General features: G+C 39.7%; 2 protein-coding genes across 3 annotated transcripts in view; both read right to left on the minus strand.

The window, feature by feature from the left end:
- The window catches only part of ythdc2 (YTH domain containing 2), a 71,183-nt gene extending 66,421 nt beyond the window's left edge, over positions 1-4,762 (minus strand). The window contains exons 1-3 of one of the 2 annotated variants that reach the window (XM_080440632.1): positions 4,692-4,762; positions 1,195-1,363; positions 23-113 (exon numbers count right to left, since the gene is read on the minus strand). In XM_080440632.1, coding sequence (XP_080296758.1) covers positions 23-113; positions 1,195-1,357 — 254 coding nt within the window. In that variant the 5' untranslated portion in view covers positions 1,358-1,363; positions 4,692-4,762. Of the gene's footprint in view, positions 1-22; positions 114-1,194; positions 1,364-4,589 lie in introns of both variants that reach the window. The other variant, XM_080440631.1, reaches the window with a different exon arrangement.
- Positions 4,763-6,363: 1,601 nt separating this feature from the next.
- On the minus strand, positions 6,364-15,697 carry rad51c (RAD51 paralog C). The gene is made up of 5 exons (XM_080440634.1): positions 15,654-15,697; positions 12,917-13,042; positions 10,488-10,737; positions 8,895-9,111; positions 6,364-7,973 (listed from the first exon to the last, which is right to left on the minus strand). Exons 2-5 carry the CDS (start codon positions 13,032-13,034, stop codon positions 7,434-7,436), a joined length of 1,125 nt encoding a protein of 374 aa, XP_080296760.1. The 5' UTR covers positions 13,035-13,042; positions 15,654-15,697; the 3' UTR covers positions 6,364-7,433.
- Positions 15,698-17,166: the final 1,469 nt, after the last annotated feature.

Genomic DNA, 17,166 nt, shown 5'->3' on the forward strand with positions numbered 1-17,166 from the left:
TGGTAAGTCAAAGTGAACGTACCCTCTGCTTTTAGACACGTAGCCCAGAGACAGGGCCAAGCGGTGGATGAAGGCTCTCTCTGTGCTGGTCAACGACGACGGAAACTCCATCTCTGTTCAAGTTAAACACATTAAGGCCTTCTAAATCAGTATAGTTTTAAAACTTTTTCGTGCCAAGGACCCCCAAAATGACATGTATTTGGCCGCGGACCCCCACCCCCACCCAATCTGAAAATGTTTGGTGCCAGGGACCCCCAGAAGAGAAGATTTGTGTTAAAAAACAATTCAACACTTTCAAGATGTTTTTTTTAAAAAAAACACCTTCACAAGACTTAGTAAACTGGACCTGGGTTGTCTTTGTACTTGGACCACTTTTTTCCCCTGTCAAATCTATGTGCCAAAAAAGGGCCGATCTGCAAGCTCACAAAGTGCCACAACGTAATGTGTTGTGAGCTTGCAGATTTGGCTTTCTTTTTTATTCCACTGGTGCTCCCAAAAGCCTGAAAGCCTGGTTAAAATGACCCGAAACATGTTTGAAAGTGAAATATCCCTTTAAGTGGTTAATCAGAAAAACCTAGTTAGTCGATTCTACAGACAATCAATTTGATTTTTTTCACCTAGATATATAAAAGATACAGTTAAAGATTTGCTTGCTTATCGATTATGGGCCCATCTTGCCTTACCCCTTATGCCTAAACGAGTTTGGCATTTTGTACTATTTTGAAATAGTTCAAATAGACGATATACAAGCTCACAACGTGTTGATGTAGATTGAAAAAAGTAATCAGCAGAAATAATCTTCTATGAGCATAATAATAAGGTTATACTTGTAAACAGTGGTGGAAAGTAACTACGGTAAGTACATTTGCTTAAGTACTGTACTTAAGATTGGAACAATTTTGAGGTATTTGTACTTTACAATATTTTTACTTGCTATTTTCAAAAGATTCTTAAACATTTGAAAACTTGAAAAGGGACATTCTGCACAATGTGTACTTCTACTTTTGGTACTTTAAGTACATTTTGATGCCAATTCGTTTGTACTTTTACCCAAGTACATTTTGAATTCCCTACTTTTACTTGTAACAGAGTATTTCTACATTGCAGTATTGATACTTTTACTTAAGTAAGAAATGCGAGTACTTTTTTCCACCGCTGCTTGTAAAATGAAACAGTCAGATGCAATTGATGTACCGTTCTGGTCGCTGTACTGAAACCTCTCTAGGGACAGGTTGACGGCGATCTTGACACACTCCTCGATGCGGATGTCCTTCAGTCCTTTGCCCTTGGACCCCCCGCCACCGCCACTGCTGTGTTTGTTCTTCTGGCCCTTCGCTGTGCTGCTGTGACGTGACATGGTGACCTGTGGGGGACACACACAACATTTACACACACACATGCAGTCACACGTTTTAGGCCAAGGGTTCCCCAAACCTTTCATGCCGCGACCTCCCCAAAATGATCATATTTGAAACTGGGGATCACCCCGCCACCCTGACAAGCAAGCACTAAGAATTGTAGGCATTGCGATGCAAGAGTGCGGTCTAGTAGTCCAGTGGTTCTCAAACTTTTTCATGTAAAGGACCCGCTAAATTATATGTATTTGGCCGCGGACACCCATCTCAAAACATTTTGTTCCAGGGAGGGACCCCCAGAGGAAAAGATTTGAGTCACAAATGTTCGCATTAAAAATATATATATTCAAAAATGCACACATATTCACGATTTTTCAAAAATAGCAGATCTACAAGCTGCTATTTTTGAATAGCCAAAGTATAAAAGTTTAAAGTGGTTACATTTATTGTGATGCTATATTAACACATTTTGCTGGGGACCCCCTGGAACCCCCCCCCCCCCCCAAGTACCCCTGGGGGGCCCCGGACCCCACTTTGAGAACCAACGGTTTAGTCAACACCAACTCAGGACTCCTGCATCGTTGCCCTCTACACTCTCCTATCTAACACCAGGGTCTTGAGCTCTACAGTGTTGTTAGCTAAGATGTCGCGCTGCAGTGCATCCCATAGTATCAGTTTGCTTGCTTCTAGTTCCGGGTGCCTGACACAGTGCCCAGCCTCATCCTTCTCTCTCTGACTTTGTCTGTGACCCGTGGCAGGTCCCCGTAGAGGACCACATTTCTGATGTGGTCCGTCCATGTGACACCTAGTGTCATTCGTAGCATTCTTGTGTAGACTCCATCCAGGGCCCTTTCCTGTTGTGCTGTGATGATCCATGTCTCAGCCCCATAAAGCCATACTGACACTGTAGCTACTAGCGATAAGCGGGCCGACCCGTAACCCGCGGGTCCCGCGGGTCAACCCGCGGTGCGGGTGGGTCGAGTCAGGATTTCAGAGGCAATTATGCGGGCTGCGGGTGAGTGGGTCAGCCGCTCTCACACGCAAAAAAAAAACTATTTTGAACAACATGCTTGTTTATTTAGCCCATGACAATGTTGTGCTACTGTAGACATTTAAAGCAACTTTGGGTACTTAAAAGAGCGCTATATAATATATATATTCCCGTCGCGGGGCGGGTTGAGCCATAGATTTATATATGGGTTCGCGGGGCGGGTTGAGGCGGGTTGGGTTGCGTGGCGGGTTGGGGCGGGGCGGGTCATGAAAAAACCCGACCCGCACATCACTAGTAGCTACTAACAGTCTTGAGGTCATGTCTGATATTGTAGGCATTACATTTAGTTTGACTCGGTTCCACGGATACATATTGTGAAAATAGCCAAACTACAAGATCACATGATTCGCAGTGCGAGGCGTTCTGAGCTTGCAGATCGGCACAATGTTTGCCTCTTTCTTTATTAAAAAGGTCTTAGAAGTCATTCAATTGTAACTTTAGAAATGTGCAGACACCCACATACACTTATACTGTATGTTGGTTTGTTTACTGTTGAGTGGGAAAACAATGTTGCACATTAAGGTAAGGATCTGGGGACCCCCCAGAATAATTTGAGGACCCCCAGTTTGGGAACCACTGTTTTAGGCCAGTGTCTCTCAAACGTTAGAGCCTGACCCATGCCAGAATTTTGGGTCAGACTCCGAAGCCAGTCCTAGACCATACATTACTGATGTTTTGACCCATATTTTGTCAAAGTGCAAATCCATTCTAAGCTATGCGAAGAACTTAATTTTATTTAAGTTGTTTCAAGACTTACATTTCTGAATTCTTTAGAAAATGTCCATCTATTATGGGGATATTGCATAGATATGAGGATCTTATATAGATATTACATAGGTGGCTATATCAAACATTTTCATGACAGGGACCCCCACATTGATACATCAATTTTAGGGTGTGGACACCCATTTGAAAAGATTTTGTGCCAAAAATATTTGTTGTTGTTATTAACTACTGTCAAACTGCTTGTCCAAGTTGAGAGACACCCACAACACCAGAGGGAGCGACCAGGATCTAGCACCCCCCACATTTAGAACAAACTATGCTATGTTAATGAATAATGATGAATATGAATGTATGTATTGGGTTGGTCCGGTCCCAATACATACATTCCTAAATGATTGATAGTTGAATTATAGAACATAAATAGAGTCACTGTTATCTCTATACCTATTAAGAGTGTGCACACACACACAATGTCTAAATCTCTGGGGTCCCTGAGATAAAAATGTGATCAAATTGGAAAATTAATGTTGATAAATCCCTCAGTGTGCAACAGGGCTGACAACAACCAGTGGTGGAAAAAGTACTCTAATGTTTTACTTAGCCTAAGTAAAAGTATCAATATGGCAATGTAGAAATAATCTGGGAAAAGTCTGGAATTCAAAATTTACTTGAGTAAAAGTACAAAAGTATTGCTATCAAAATGTACTTAAGTACCAAAAGTAGAAAGTACTCATTGTGCAGAATGTCCCATTTCACAAGTTTTCAAATGTATAACAATCTTTTGAAAATAGCAGATCGAGCTCGCATCGATCGAGACGCATTGTGAGCTTGCTATTTTCAAATGGCCGAAATGCATACAGAGCTGAAGTGGTTAATGTATGTTTTGTAATAATAAACAAAATCTATAAAGTAACTAATTGTTGTCAAATAATAGTGGAGTCGAAGTATAATATTTGCCTCCGAGATGTAGTGGAGTAGTACTTGAGATACTCTAGTAAAGTACAAGTACCTCAAATTTGTACTGAGTCAAGCACAGTACTTGAGTAAATGTACTTAGTTACTTTACACCACTGACTGTGTACAAATCAACTCTATGCTACAAATACAGCAGCATTGCTAACAGCTAAGCAAGCTAACCGTCTTGGTTAAGACACAACATGCCGCGTAACCTCTCGTCGGCGCTGTCGTCAGCGTAAACACGGTTACACGCAACACGGTTACCCTGAATAACACAGTTACCCCCCACAACAGCATGCTAACTAACAAGCTAAAGCTAACCGGCTTGGTTTTTACTTCAACAACTACCAACTAACGCGCCATTTATCAGTCTTTAGACGGCGTCGCACGCCGAAAAAAACAACAGATGTGCAAGCTCTCACGACGAGCGTTGTCGCTGTGGGAGAGCTTATATATTTGGTGTTTTTTCGAGCGAATGAGAGCAAATAATGTGTTCTTACTGTGTTTTGGGCGGTGATTGGAACGCTCTCAGCTGGTCACTAATGAGCGTCTGAGGTGTTTAATTCAATTGAATTGGTTTAATTAATGTAAACGAGCTGCACCTGTACGTGAAGGCGATCCTCCAGAAGGCTCGAGCTGCTGTGCTGCGTCGCTCACGACCAGTGTTGCCAGGTTTTTGCGAGAGAAACAAGCAACCAGGTCTAAAACAAAACAAGCCCAAAAGGGCAGTAAGGGCACTATAGGCCAATTATGAGCACTTGAAAACAGCCGATCTGATGTGAGCTTGTAGATCTTCTATTTTCAAAATCTTGAAATAAAATGTGTAATATTTGGAGTATTTGGAAACAAGCCCAAAATAAGCAACTAGGGCACCTTATAGGTCAATTATGAGCACTTGAAAATAGCATATCTACAAGCTCACAATGTGTTGTGAGCTTGTAGATCTGTACATAAGGGCACTTCATAGGTCAATTATGAATAGTAATTGAGAATAGCAGATCTACTTGAGAATAGCAGATCTACAAGCTCACAACCCGTCGTGATGCGACGCGTTCTGAGCTTGCAGATCTGCTATTTTCAAAAAATCTTGAAATAAAATGTGGAATATTTGGAAACAAGAGCAAAAGAAGCAACAAGGGCACTTTATAGGTCAATTATGAGCACTTGAAAATAGCATATCTACAAGCTCACAACATGTTGTGAGCTTGTAGATCTGCTATTTTCAAAAAATCTTGAAATAAAATGTGGAATATTTGGAATATTTGGAAACAAGAGCAAAAGAATCAACAAGGGCACTTTATAGGCTAATTATGAGCACTTGAAAATCCTCTCGATGCAACGCGTTGTGAGCTTGCAGATCTGCTATTTTCAAAAAATCTTCAAATAAAATGTGGAATATTTGGAAGAGTTTTTGAAACATTCCAACAACACAAGTACGCGGGGCTCCCTGGCACAAAACATTTTCAGATGGGGGTTAGGAGACAAATACATGGGGGTCCATGGCATGACAATATTTGAGAACCACTAGACTGGTTAAATAAGTTAAAAAAAAATAAGCAGCTACACTTTAAGGCCAGTCCACACCAATGCAACTCCTTGCAACATGCAACTACTTAGTTGCAACTACTCGCAACCATTATCCCCAATGGCAGTTGCAAGGAGTTGCATTGATGGTGTGACATGGCCTTCAAACTTTTTGTTGAAAGGAGTTGCGACTTAGTTGCATTGGTGCGGTGTGGCCTTTAGAAACAAGCCCAAATAAAGCAGCTACATTTTAGAAACAAGCCCAAATAAACGCAACCCGCAACTCCAACTACCAATATTTAAAAGCAACTTCACAGGAAGCCCAAAGTCGCGTATAAGCGGACATGGCAACGCTGGTCTCTTATTTTACTTGTCCCTCTCTAATGCATGTGGTGTTGGTGTTTTTTCATGTATTTATTTGTTTTACTATTATTGTATTCTATTGTATTCATTTATTTTATCGAATTGTATTTGTTTTAGTTAAAAAAATTATTACAAACATGAAACATAAAATAAAAGGCGTGCGTGTCTGATCAAATAACTATCAAATATGTAAAAGTTGAATCCTGTAGTTAAACTGTCTGGGGTGAAACACAAAATTGACCCCAGTCCCCGAACATGTCTTAAAGTGAAATACCCCTTTAAGTCAGAAAGAAAACTAGTAATGAGTGATTTATAGAAGGATATAATGTCGTTTTTCTTCAGAAGTTTTATTCAGAAATATAATTATTTGGAAAAAGTTGTGTTTCAGAACAGTAGGGGGAGCCACAACACAGACAATAAACTGAACAATTATATCCAGAAAGAACAGACACCAAACCAGTGTCAGCACAACAGTGAATTTACATTAAAGCTATTGTCAGTTTATCATGGTGTGTGTGTGTGTGTGTGTGTGTGTGTGTGTGTGTGTGTGTGTGTGTGTGTGTGTGTGTGTGTGTGTGTGTGTGTGTTGTTTGAATTGAGTAGCAGAGCTGAATTAACACTCACATCATGTCAGTCATTTTGATGAAACATATTTGATAAACATTTGCATTAAAACCAGTAAGAGTTTATAATGTGGTATGTGTCTGACTGTCTGGAACTTGATGTAACAACATTGACATTAGACTTATTTCGTGTTATTTTATTTTAGTCAGAATGTTTATTTACAACCCTAATGTCAACTTCTCCTGAAAAGACCCACCAAGTATAATAGAAAACACAAATACAAATTGTGAAAATAATAATATTAATAACACGTCCCACACATTAAAGGGCCACTTCGCCCATTTTCAACCCATGTTAATACAATTAGTCCTCACTAATGCTCATGATAATATGGCATAATTTCTGTCTCAGAGGAGGGCTGTGGACAGTTCAGAAACCCGCCTACCAGTTACAGTACATCATCGGTAGGCAAGTCTGGTCATTTTAAACAAGATTTGACACTTAATATGATTTTTGTGGTGTTAATGGATGTACAATGGCTTCTATTTCAGCATGCTAACTTTTCAGGAAGAGAAAGTTTGTAGCTTCTATAAGCTTGGAATCCCCATCGATGATGTCATTGGTAGGCATGTTTCTGAACTGTCCACAGCCCTCCAATAAGACAGAGTTAGTAGACAGAAATGGTGCCATCTTATAATGAGCATTAGTGAAGACCAATTATTATAATATAATTATAAAGATAAGGTTTAAGGTTTAAGGATGTTTCAGTCTTAACCAATGAAATGACAGCATTTCTGTCGGCCTATAATAATTAACCAATGTAATGACAGCATTCCGGACCGTCTATAATAGTTAACCAATGAAATGACAGCATTCCCTTCAGCCTATAATAATTAGTCCTCCTGGATTCTGGCCCTCTTGTTATGACTTCCTGATTGGCCGGTTAAAGTGTGTGTGTGTGCTGATTGGCTGGTAGAGGCCTGTGCGTGCTGTGATTGGTCGATTGAGGCGTCCGTATCTCTGAATCCGTGCGCAGTGATCTGATAGGCCACCGAGGTCTCCCTGTGATTGGGCGTTTTGTAGAGGGACGCTCGTCTCTCTGACCCCGCCCACTGTAGGAGGAGCCTCAGTGTGGGGGCGTGGCCCCAGCTCTCTCCCAGGGCGGGGACAAGCTCTGATTGGCTCCCGCCGCTGCCGACCCTGGTGGTCATCTGGTTGGTCATCACCACGGCGACGCGGTGGCTGGTCGCCATGGCGATGAGTTGCTGGGCGAGGGTGTTGAGGAGGCGTGTCCTCTGGGACATGTCGTCATGGCGCCGGAACGGTGATGCCACGCTGTCAATCACCAGGAGGCGGGGCTTCTGGAGGCGGGACAGGAAGTCAGGCAGCAGGTAGAGCTCCGCCAAGAGGTCCATGTAGTCATGGCAACGCACCTGGCAACAGTAGCCAGGGAGAGGTCAAACGAACAATAGTAAACATTTACATATCGTCTCTGTCAGGCAGAAACCTGCTGCATCACGACACGTTGTGAGCTTTTAGATCGGATATTTTGAACGTGTTTAAAGATAGGGTAAGTGATATTCCTTTGCTAAAATAAGTGTTAAATAACTATATATTGTGATAGAGTGTTTGTTCAATAACAGGGGTCTCCCTGTCTCTCCAGTAAACAGAAAATGCATTTTCAGGTCGGGATACCAATTGTATCCAATCAATTGGAAGTCTCCTAATTGGTTGAACATTTGCAACCTACCTGCAAAAGTATTTTCTGTTTATTGAAGAACTGGAGAGACAGGGAGACCCCTGTTACTGAACAAACACTTCATAGCAATGATTACTATCACAAAATATAGCTTTAACTTTTTAACAAAAAACCTTTTGTTTTGACAAAATATTTTCACTTAATCATATAATAAAACATATAATAATATAATATAATAATTGGACAAAACATCATTTTATTCACTAAAAATATTTCCTGAAAAGTACAGCTTTTGGACAGACAAAGTCATCCATCACTTATTAAGTGTGCCTGCCATGTAATGGCAAAACACCAAATTTTATCCGTCCGTAACTGCCGCACGGTTTACACTACCCCGGTAATATATACATCAAAACGTGCGGCTTGGCCGGGAATGGTGTGCTCGGAAGTGTTTTGCCATTACGCGTTACCATTGCGACGTTATTCACAAAAAACTACGAAACCCGCCCCCTTTTGGCCGCACTCACTTTGGAGTCGATTGGTGGTTCTTTGTAGTGAGACTATTTTGAGTCTCCAGGCAGCTGCAGGCACACTTAAATTTTCTTAGGAAATTTGTTTCTAGTTTTGTTGTTGTTATTTTTATGTAGACGAATACCAGAAAGACGTTGGAGAGGATGGTTTCCACGGTGAAGTCCCGGAGGGCGTCGACTTGTTGCTGGTCTTCAGCCAAGCGGGTGAGGTGTTGCACGGCGGCCTCCGCCAGCTCAGCCAATCTGTGAACCAGGAAGCTGCCCTCCGTGTCAACAAACACCGCCTGACCTCCCAGCCCTCCAAAACACTCTGGTACCTGTACGTCCACACACACCTGTAGACTGACAGGAGAGGAGAGAATCAATTAATGAATTTATTAGGTGATAAAAGGAAAGAGCACATCAGCACTTCCACAACATATAGCAAAGCGAGGATAAAAACACAATAAATCCCTTAGGCTTATTTCCATTATGGTGCTCAAGGAGGAGTGGAGGACACACACACACGCACCCACGCTAGGGGTGGGTTCAATTAATCGATGCGGCAATAATCGTATTGTATTCCTTGCCGATAATCGTATCGATACAGGGGCTACCATATCGATACGGCAGGAAATGCTGTGTGTGACGCGGCTTTAAAAAGACAAAACATCAGCATCAGTTTCTGCCCGACAGTGACAATATACATGATTAAATCTTGTGCATTTAACCATCAAAACATTATTTATTTGTATTTGTATTTATTTCCTTGCTTTTTGTTTAAATGTTATCAACAAATGTTTTCAAATTGATTTGGAAACTTTACATTTTCGGACAATATATTGGTCAAAACATCAGCAATCGGTGCTCTGCGAAAGTACATTTTGTAGGACACGCGGTCATTATTCAAAATCAACGCGTATCGTGATACATATTTGATCGTGGCCTCTGTATCGTGATATGTATCGATCGTGAGGTTGTAGGCAATACCCAGCCCTAAGTCGCACACACACACACACACACAAACACACACAGGGTAATCAGGCAATACATTGAGTGAGAGGACCAATTATATGATGATAAGGTTGAAAATGGGTACGGTATATGAAATATAAACTCATACCAGAGAAACATAATCTATACCAGAGTTGGGTTTTATAGAATACATAATCTATACCAGAGTTGGGTTTTATAGAATACATAATCTATACCAGAGTTGGGTTTTATAGAATACATAATTTGTACCAGAGTTGGGTCTTATGGAATCAAAGCTATGCAAGAGTTGGGTTTTCTAGAATATAATCTATATTGTCTCTGTTGGGTGGAAACCCCATATGTATCAGAGTTGGCTTTTATAGAAGATAATCTCTATATATTGAATATAATCTATACCAGAGTTGGCTTTTATAGAATATAATCTATACCAGAATCTTTTTATTTTACAGAATATAATCTATATCAGAGTTTTCTTTTTACAGAATATAAACTATACCAGAGTTGGCTTTTATAGAATATAATCTATACCAGAATATTTTTATTTTACAGAATATAATCTATACCAGAGTTTATTTTTTATTTTTTACAGAACATAATCTATACCAGAGTTTGTTTGTTTTTTACAGAATATAATCTATATATATTTTTTTTTTTACGGAATATAATCTATACCAGAGTTGTTGTTTTTTTACAGAATATAATCTATACCAGAGTTGTTGTTTGTAACAGAATATAATCTATACCAGAGTTGGGTTTTCCCCACTCCCGGGGGTCCACAGATCTCGGTGGTCTTGCCGACAGGAAGGCCCCCTCCCAGCGCTGCGTCCAGCTGGGAGCAGAAGGTCAGGATGCTCCCTAAGGCCTCCTCCTGCTCCAACAGGTCCAACGCTGTCACCTGACCTCCTGCGGCACCTCCTGCTCCATCTGCACCTCCTGCTCTGCTCCTCACTGTCTGTAGAACCTCCACAGCCTCCTCCTGAGACACACCCGCCTCTACAACAACAACAACATGATGATTGATGACTGGGCATGACAAACCTTTAGACCCATTCTACAAATACCTTCTAAATCAGTGGTTCTAAAACCTTTTCATTTTTACCTTTACTTAAAGTTATACTAGGCAACCTTTTCAAAAAAACTAAAGTTAAACTGTGTATCTTTTGTGAGTGGCAAATGCTTCACAACACCCACTCCATGAATTTTCTATTGAAAGTGGAGGGGGGCGTCTTTCCTGCGAAAATGACGTCATCCGGCCGGAAAACGGAAATGCACCGGTTTCCTGTTTGGCCCGGAACTATCTCGCTATTAACAAAAAGGAACATCACGCTGTTTTTATGGCTTTATAGGATTTGAAGATGGAAAAACAACAGCAAAATAAAACACAGCTCACGGTAACTAAAGCTCCACTGGCTAAGAGAAACGATCCGCAGATAGTATAGAACAATTAAAAGAACGCTTTTTGAAACGCTTCCGCCTTCCGGTGAAAACAAATGGAATTCTGGGTAATGCAGGACTCCGCTAAATACCTGCAATGACGGTAGTGACCGGCAGAGGTTGCTTAAAATCTTTATTTTTGGACCTACCTTATATTGCTTTAAAGGTAGAGGTTTAATAAAGTTGTTATAGGTTTGATAAAGGTGTTATTCTTACCTTTACTTAACTGTAGAGGTTTGATAAAGGTGTTATTTGTACCTTTGGAGGTTTGATAAAGGTGTTATTTGTATCTTTACTTAAATGTAGAGGTATAATAAAAGGTGTCTGATTTCACCTTCCCAGATCGTAAAACTTCTTTGGTACTAAACCCAATATACTTCTGATATCTGATAATAATATCTAATAATCTGATCCTTATAGCATTATTGCAGACGCATGCGCAGTTGCCTACTACAGACGAATACCAAAACACTCGCCCCAAAACACAGTCGCCCCGGGGCAAATCCGGCGGTATTCACCTGGTATTCCTAAACGTAACCTCAGTAAACTATGCCTAAACCTAACCCTATTCCTAAACGTAACCTCAGTAAACTATGCCTAAACCTAACCTTATTCCTAAACGTAACCTCAGTAAAACTATGCCTAACCCTAAACTTATTTCTAATCTTATCCTCAGTAAAACAAATACAAGAATACAAGAACCGCTGGTCCGCGAAAACAAATGGGGGTAGCGTTCTTTGGGGCGAGACTTCCGGTTACAACGTCGCCACAGCTTGCGAGTGAACAGATCCTCTACGTGGAGTAATTAAACACCACAAACTATGTTCACACAAACACACTGGAGCGATTTAGAAGCACTTTATAAGAAATCGAACACTTATATTGATTTAACGTTAGTACATGAGTACCTGTCAGGAGAGTACAGATGATGGCCCCATGATGACAAAGCCATACATTTGCATTCCTATGGGCGAGGGGCGATTCACTGGAAGTGAATGGACTCGGTGGCGCTTGGCTGTGTGTCTGTGACGGACGATGAGCCAATGGTTCAAGGCAGCGGCAGCCCACGTATCTATTGTTCTGGGAGGGGTGGATTTTGTTCTTTTTCATTCTAAATTTTAAACAGAACACCTAGCCAGTTCACGCGGCACACTAAAGGTCCGCGGAACTGCGGTTTGGAAACGCTGCATTACAGCATTATAACTTCCCAGGAATAGAAAGCCTGCCGTTTTTATTAGCTTGGATTCACCATTGATGATGTCACTGGTAGGCAGGATTCTGAGCATTATTCTGAGAATTAGTGAGGACCAATTATATGAAGATAGGTTGAAAATGGGTGAAGTCATCCTTTAACTGTAGAGGTTTGATAAAGGTGTTATTCTTACCTTTACTTATCTGTATAGGTGTAATAAAGGTGTTATTTGTACCTTTACTTAACTGTAGAGGTTTAATAAAGGTGTTATAGGTTTGATAAAGGTGTTATTTGAACCTTTACTTAACTGTAGAGGTTTAATAAAGGTGTTATAGATTTGATAAAGGTGTTATATGTACCTTTACTTAACTGTAGAGGTTTGATAAAGGTGTTATTTGTACTTTACTTAACTGTAGAGGTTTAATAAAGGTATTATAGGTTTGATAAAGGTGTTATGTGTACCTTTACTTAACTGTAGAGGTTTGATAAATGTGTTATATGTACCTACACTTAACTGCAGAGGTTTAATAAAGGTGTTATTTGTACCTTTACTTAACTGTAGGGGTTTGATGTGCAGCAGGTCAGCAGCAGAATGGAACCCTGCCTGCAGTAGTTTGACTTTAACAGGAGGAGACAGAGGCAGGCTGGACACTGGAGTCTGCATGACACCTCCTGTAACACACACACACACACACACACACACACACACACACACACACACACACACACACACACACACACACACACACACACACACACACACACACACACACACACTGTATTTCCAATAAAACACAAGCACTGGGTAGACTTTTAAAAAATAACGTTACCACAAATAGCAGTGGGGAAACATTGAAACTGGTCCAACATAATGGATGAAAAGAAAAGACAAACAAAAAACGTGTAAGTGCTATACAGTGGTGGAAAAACAGTGGTGGAAAAAGTACTAAATTTTTTTTACTTAAGTAAAAGTATGAATACTGCAATGTAGAAACACTCTGTTAGGGCGCGCTCCCACCGCACTTTTATTTTACCTCTGGGGCAGAATCTGCCAATGCTTTGTCAATGCAAATGCGTGGATTCTTGGAAAAAATCCACAAGACCAGGAATCCACGCATTTGCATTGACAAAGCATTGGCAGATTCTGCCCCAGAGGTAAAATAAAAGTGCGGTGGGAGCGCGCCCTTACAAGTAAAAGTCTGGTAAGCAAAATTACATTTTTGAGTAAAAGCACAAAAGTATCAGCATCAAAAACTTACCAAAAGTAATAGTACTCGTTATGCAGAATGTCCCGTTTCACAAGTTCTCATACGTCTAAAATTCATAAAAGTCGAAAATAGCAGATCTACAAGCTCACAATGCATAGCGATGTGACGCTTTGTGAGCTTGTAGCTTTAAAGTTTAAATAGGGCTGAAGTGGATATATTGTGTAATAATAATCAAAATCTACAAAGTAACTAGTAACTAAAGTATTCAAATAATTGTAGTGGAGTAAAAGTACAATATGGGTCTCTGAGGTGTAGTGGAGTAGAAGTAAAGTATAGAAAATTGGGAATACTTCAGTAAAGTAAAAGTACCTCAAAATTGTACTTAAGTACTGTCTTGAGTACATGTACTTATTTACTTTCCACCACTGGTGCTATAAGGGATGTAGTGTCCAGACTATTCAAAAATAGCAGATATACAAGCTATGAGCTGACCACCCCCTTGACATGAAAAAGTTTGAGAACCACTGAAATTATAGCAACATACATTTTTCAGAAAACTGTAAGGATTTAGAAGACATTTGTAGAATCCCCAGAAGCAAAGATTTGAGTTAAAATGTTCGCTTTAAAAAGATATATATTCAAAGATTTGCACACATTTTCATGATTTTTCAAAAAAAATTGCAGATATACAAGCTCATAGCTTGTAGATCTGCTATTTTTGAATAGCCCAAAGAAATCTAAGAATGACACAGATGCGTTCCCGGTCATAACAGCAAAATAAATAAACACATGGAAATAGTTTTTGTGAATCAGGTTTGAACCTTAATTCCTTGGTGGTTTGAAATGTCATTGTAATGTGAACCAAGCTGTGGACATGATGTAAGAAGCCAAGCAACTAAATGGTCTTCCCCAAAACTCACTATACTGCTACTATATCTCTATACCTAGAGCTTACAACTTTAATATTTGTTCAAGAATAACTTTAAACAAAACAACCCAAAACTCAGCCAGTGGTGTAAAGAACTAAGTACATTTACTCAAGTACTGTATAAGTATTTTTTTTTACTTTACTGGAGTATTTCCAATGTTGCGGTATTGATACTTTTACTTTAGTAAAACATGTGAGTACTTTTCCCACCACTGCACTCAGCTCATGCTGAATTAAAAGGAAACTTCATTAAATAAGGACAAAAAAATACCCCATGTCTTCTGTGTGTAGAAACCATAGTTAAAAATAAGGTAGTAAAATACAGAGATAGGGTAATTTTTGCCACAACATATTGTTGATCGCCTCACATCAGAAGAATGAGATTTAGGTTGGAAATCGACTAGCCTAACCTAACGATCAAGACTCTCGTAAAGATGTATTTAATCGATGTTGATGTTTTTTTTATCTTTACGAGTCTTAGCTACCACGCCTCCAGATTGCACTGGAATGTCAGCTCCAAGGCCTGTATTTCTCCAAACATGTACACATGCACAATATAAGGTCCTTACTCGCTTGCCCCAAATGTTAACTAGGTGCCCGACGTGTTTGTGCTATGTAATAGTCCATATTTGTAAATAAAGAAGATTCCCCCCCCTCGTTTACTTCCTGTTTACATTGAGTGTAATTCCGGCTTTCACCGGGTGCGGCCCGTCAACTACCACCCATTGGGAACTTCCGACAGAATCGGCCACAGACGGGATTAAAACGCTTCTTTATTGAAAAATATGAACTAATACATTACACAAACACTACGGACACCTAGTTAACATTTGGGGTAGGCGGGTAAGCATCTTATATTTGGCATTAGTACATATTTGGAGAAGTACGGGCTTTGGAGCTGACATTCCAGTGCAATCTGGGGGGGGGGGGGGGGGGGTAGCTAAGACTCGTAGAGATATATAAATAAATACAAATTAAAATCGATTAAATATATCTACGAGAGTATTGATCTAAGGCTAGAAATATACCAAGTTTCCGATCTACAAGCTCACTACAAGCTCACTGAGCTTGTAGATATGTAGATAAACGTTACTTTAGTGTAATATCTATGGATCAATGTGTTTGTTGAAAAGGTTCATTTATGTACCTGTTGTTTGCAGAGAGTTAAACCATCCGTCTGCTCTGTCTGTCTGTCACACAATACACACACATACACGTAACTTCCGCTGCGACTTTCTTTTCCTTCAAAATAATGACATTTTTGCAAACGTAAATATCATAATCATAAATAAATAAATAATAAATAATCAAAACACAGTTTAGACCTACTAAGCGTCGGAACATTTATGGGGCTGAATACAGTTTATTAGAAAACAATAAAATAAAACAATAACTATGTTATTATTGGTTTATTTTCAATCCAGCCATGGTTCACATGACGGTCATCTGTCACGACAGTCACGGATGAACTTTAACTTGTTTTTTGCAATTTCTCTGTTTTTGACCCGTACATCTACAATAACGTTCAAATTTCAAATATAAAGAACGTATCCTATGACAACGGATGTTCCAATTATGTACGGGCCCTCATAAGTACCCGCATATTCCGTATTGTTCAATAAAAAGCATTTTAATCAGATTGGTGGCCATTTTCTTATAGAGTTATAATGTATCAGAGTGCAATACACCTCCCAACCAATAGGGTCAGCGTAGTTGACAGTGGATAAAATTCAGAGCAAATGACCACCAATCTGATTGAAATGCTTTTTATTGAACAATACGGATTATATGGGTACGTTTGAGGAACCATATGGTATTATAACATCCGTGACCATAATGCCAGCATTTTATATTTGAAATTTGAACGTTTATGTAGATGTACGGGTTGTGATGGAGAAAAAGCAAAAACCAGGTTGAAGTTCATCCATGACTTTCATGATATGCAGTGGTGGAAAGTAATTAAGTACATTTACTCAAGTACTTTACTAAAGTACAATTTTGAGGTAATTTTACTTTACTGGAGTATTTCAAATTTTCATTATTTTTACTTCTTGCTTACATCTCAGAGGCAAATATTGTATTTTTTACTCCACTACAATTATTTGAAAACTTTAGTAATTTCGTTGCTGATATAAATTATCATACTATAAAAAGCTCAGAACGCATCGCATCGTAAAGCGTTGTAGATCTGCTATTTTCAAACAGTTTAGTACTTTTACTTTTGGTACTTTAAGTACATTTTGTTGCCAATACTTTTGTACTTTTACTCGAGGAACATACTGAACACAGGCCTTTTACGTGTAAGGGCACGGTCACATCGCACTTTTATTTTACTTATGGGGCGGAATCTGCCAATGCTTTGTCAATGCAAATGCGTGGATTCATGATCTTGCGCATCTTTCTTGTGAATCCACGCATTTGCATTGACAAAGCATTGGCAGATTCCGCCCCATAGGTAAAATAAAAGTGCAGTGTGAGTGACCGTGCCCCAACAGAGTATTTTTATATTGTGGTATTGCTACTTTTACTTAAGTAAAATATCTGGGTACCTTTTCCACCACTGATGATATGACAGTCATGTTTCAGGGCTAGTTTCAAATCTCTACTTTGATAGTCATTTTTAATCTAGTTTTATTTTGAAAACCTCAAAGTTGTAGTTC

This window comes from Gymnoscopelus braueri (genome assembly GCF_963280865.1).
Source record: "Gymnoscopelus braueri genome assembly, chromosome: 10".
In the NCBI taxonomy this organism is placed as follows: Eukaryota; Metazoa; Chordata; class Actinopteri; order Myctophiformes; family Myctophidae; genus Gymnoscopelus; species Gymnoscopelus braueri.

Coding starts and splice junctions, on each gene's coding strand:
- rad51c (XM_080440634.1), bottom strand. CDS start 13,034: ATGCAGACTCCAGTGTCCAGCCTGCCTCTGTCTCCTCCTGTTAAAGTC. Junction 9,112..10,487: donor GTGGGGAAAACCCAACTCTG/GTATAGATTATA, acceptor CTCTCCTGTCAG/TCTACAGGTGTGTGTGGACG. Junction 7,974..8,894: donor TCCTCTCCAACGTCTTTCTG/GTATTCGTCTAC, acceptor TACTGTTGCCAG/GTGCGTTGCCATGACTACAT.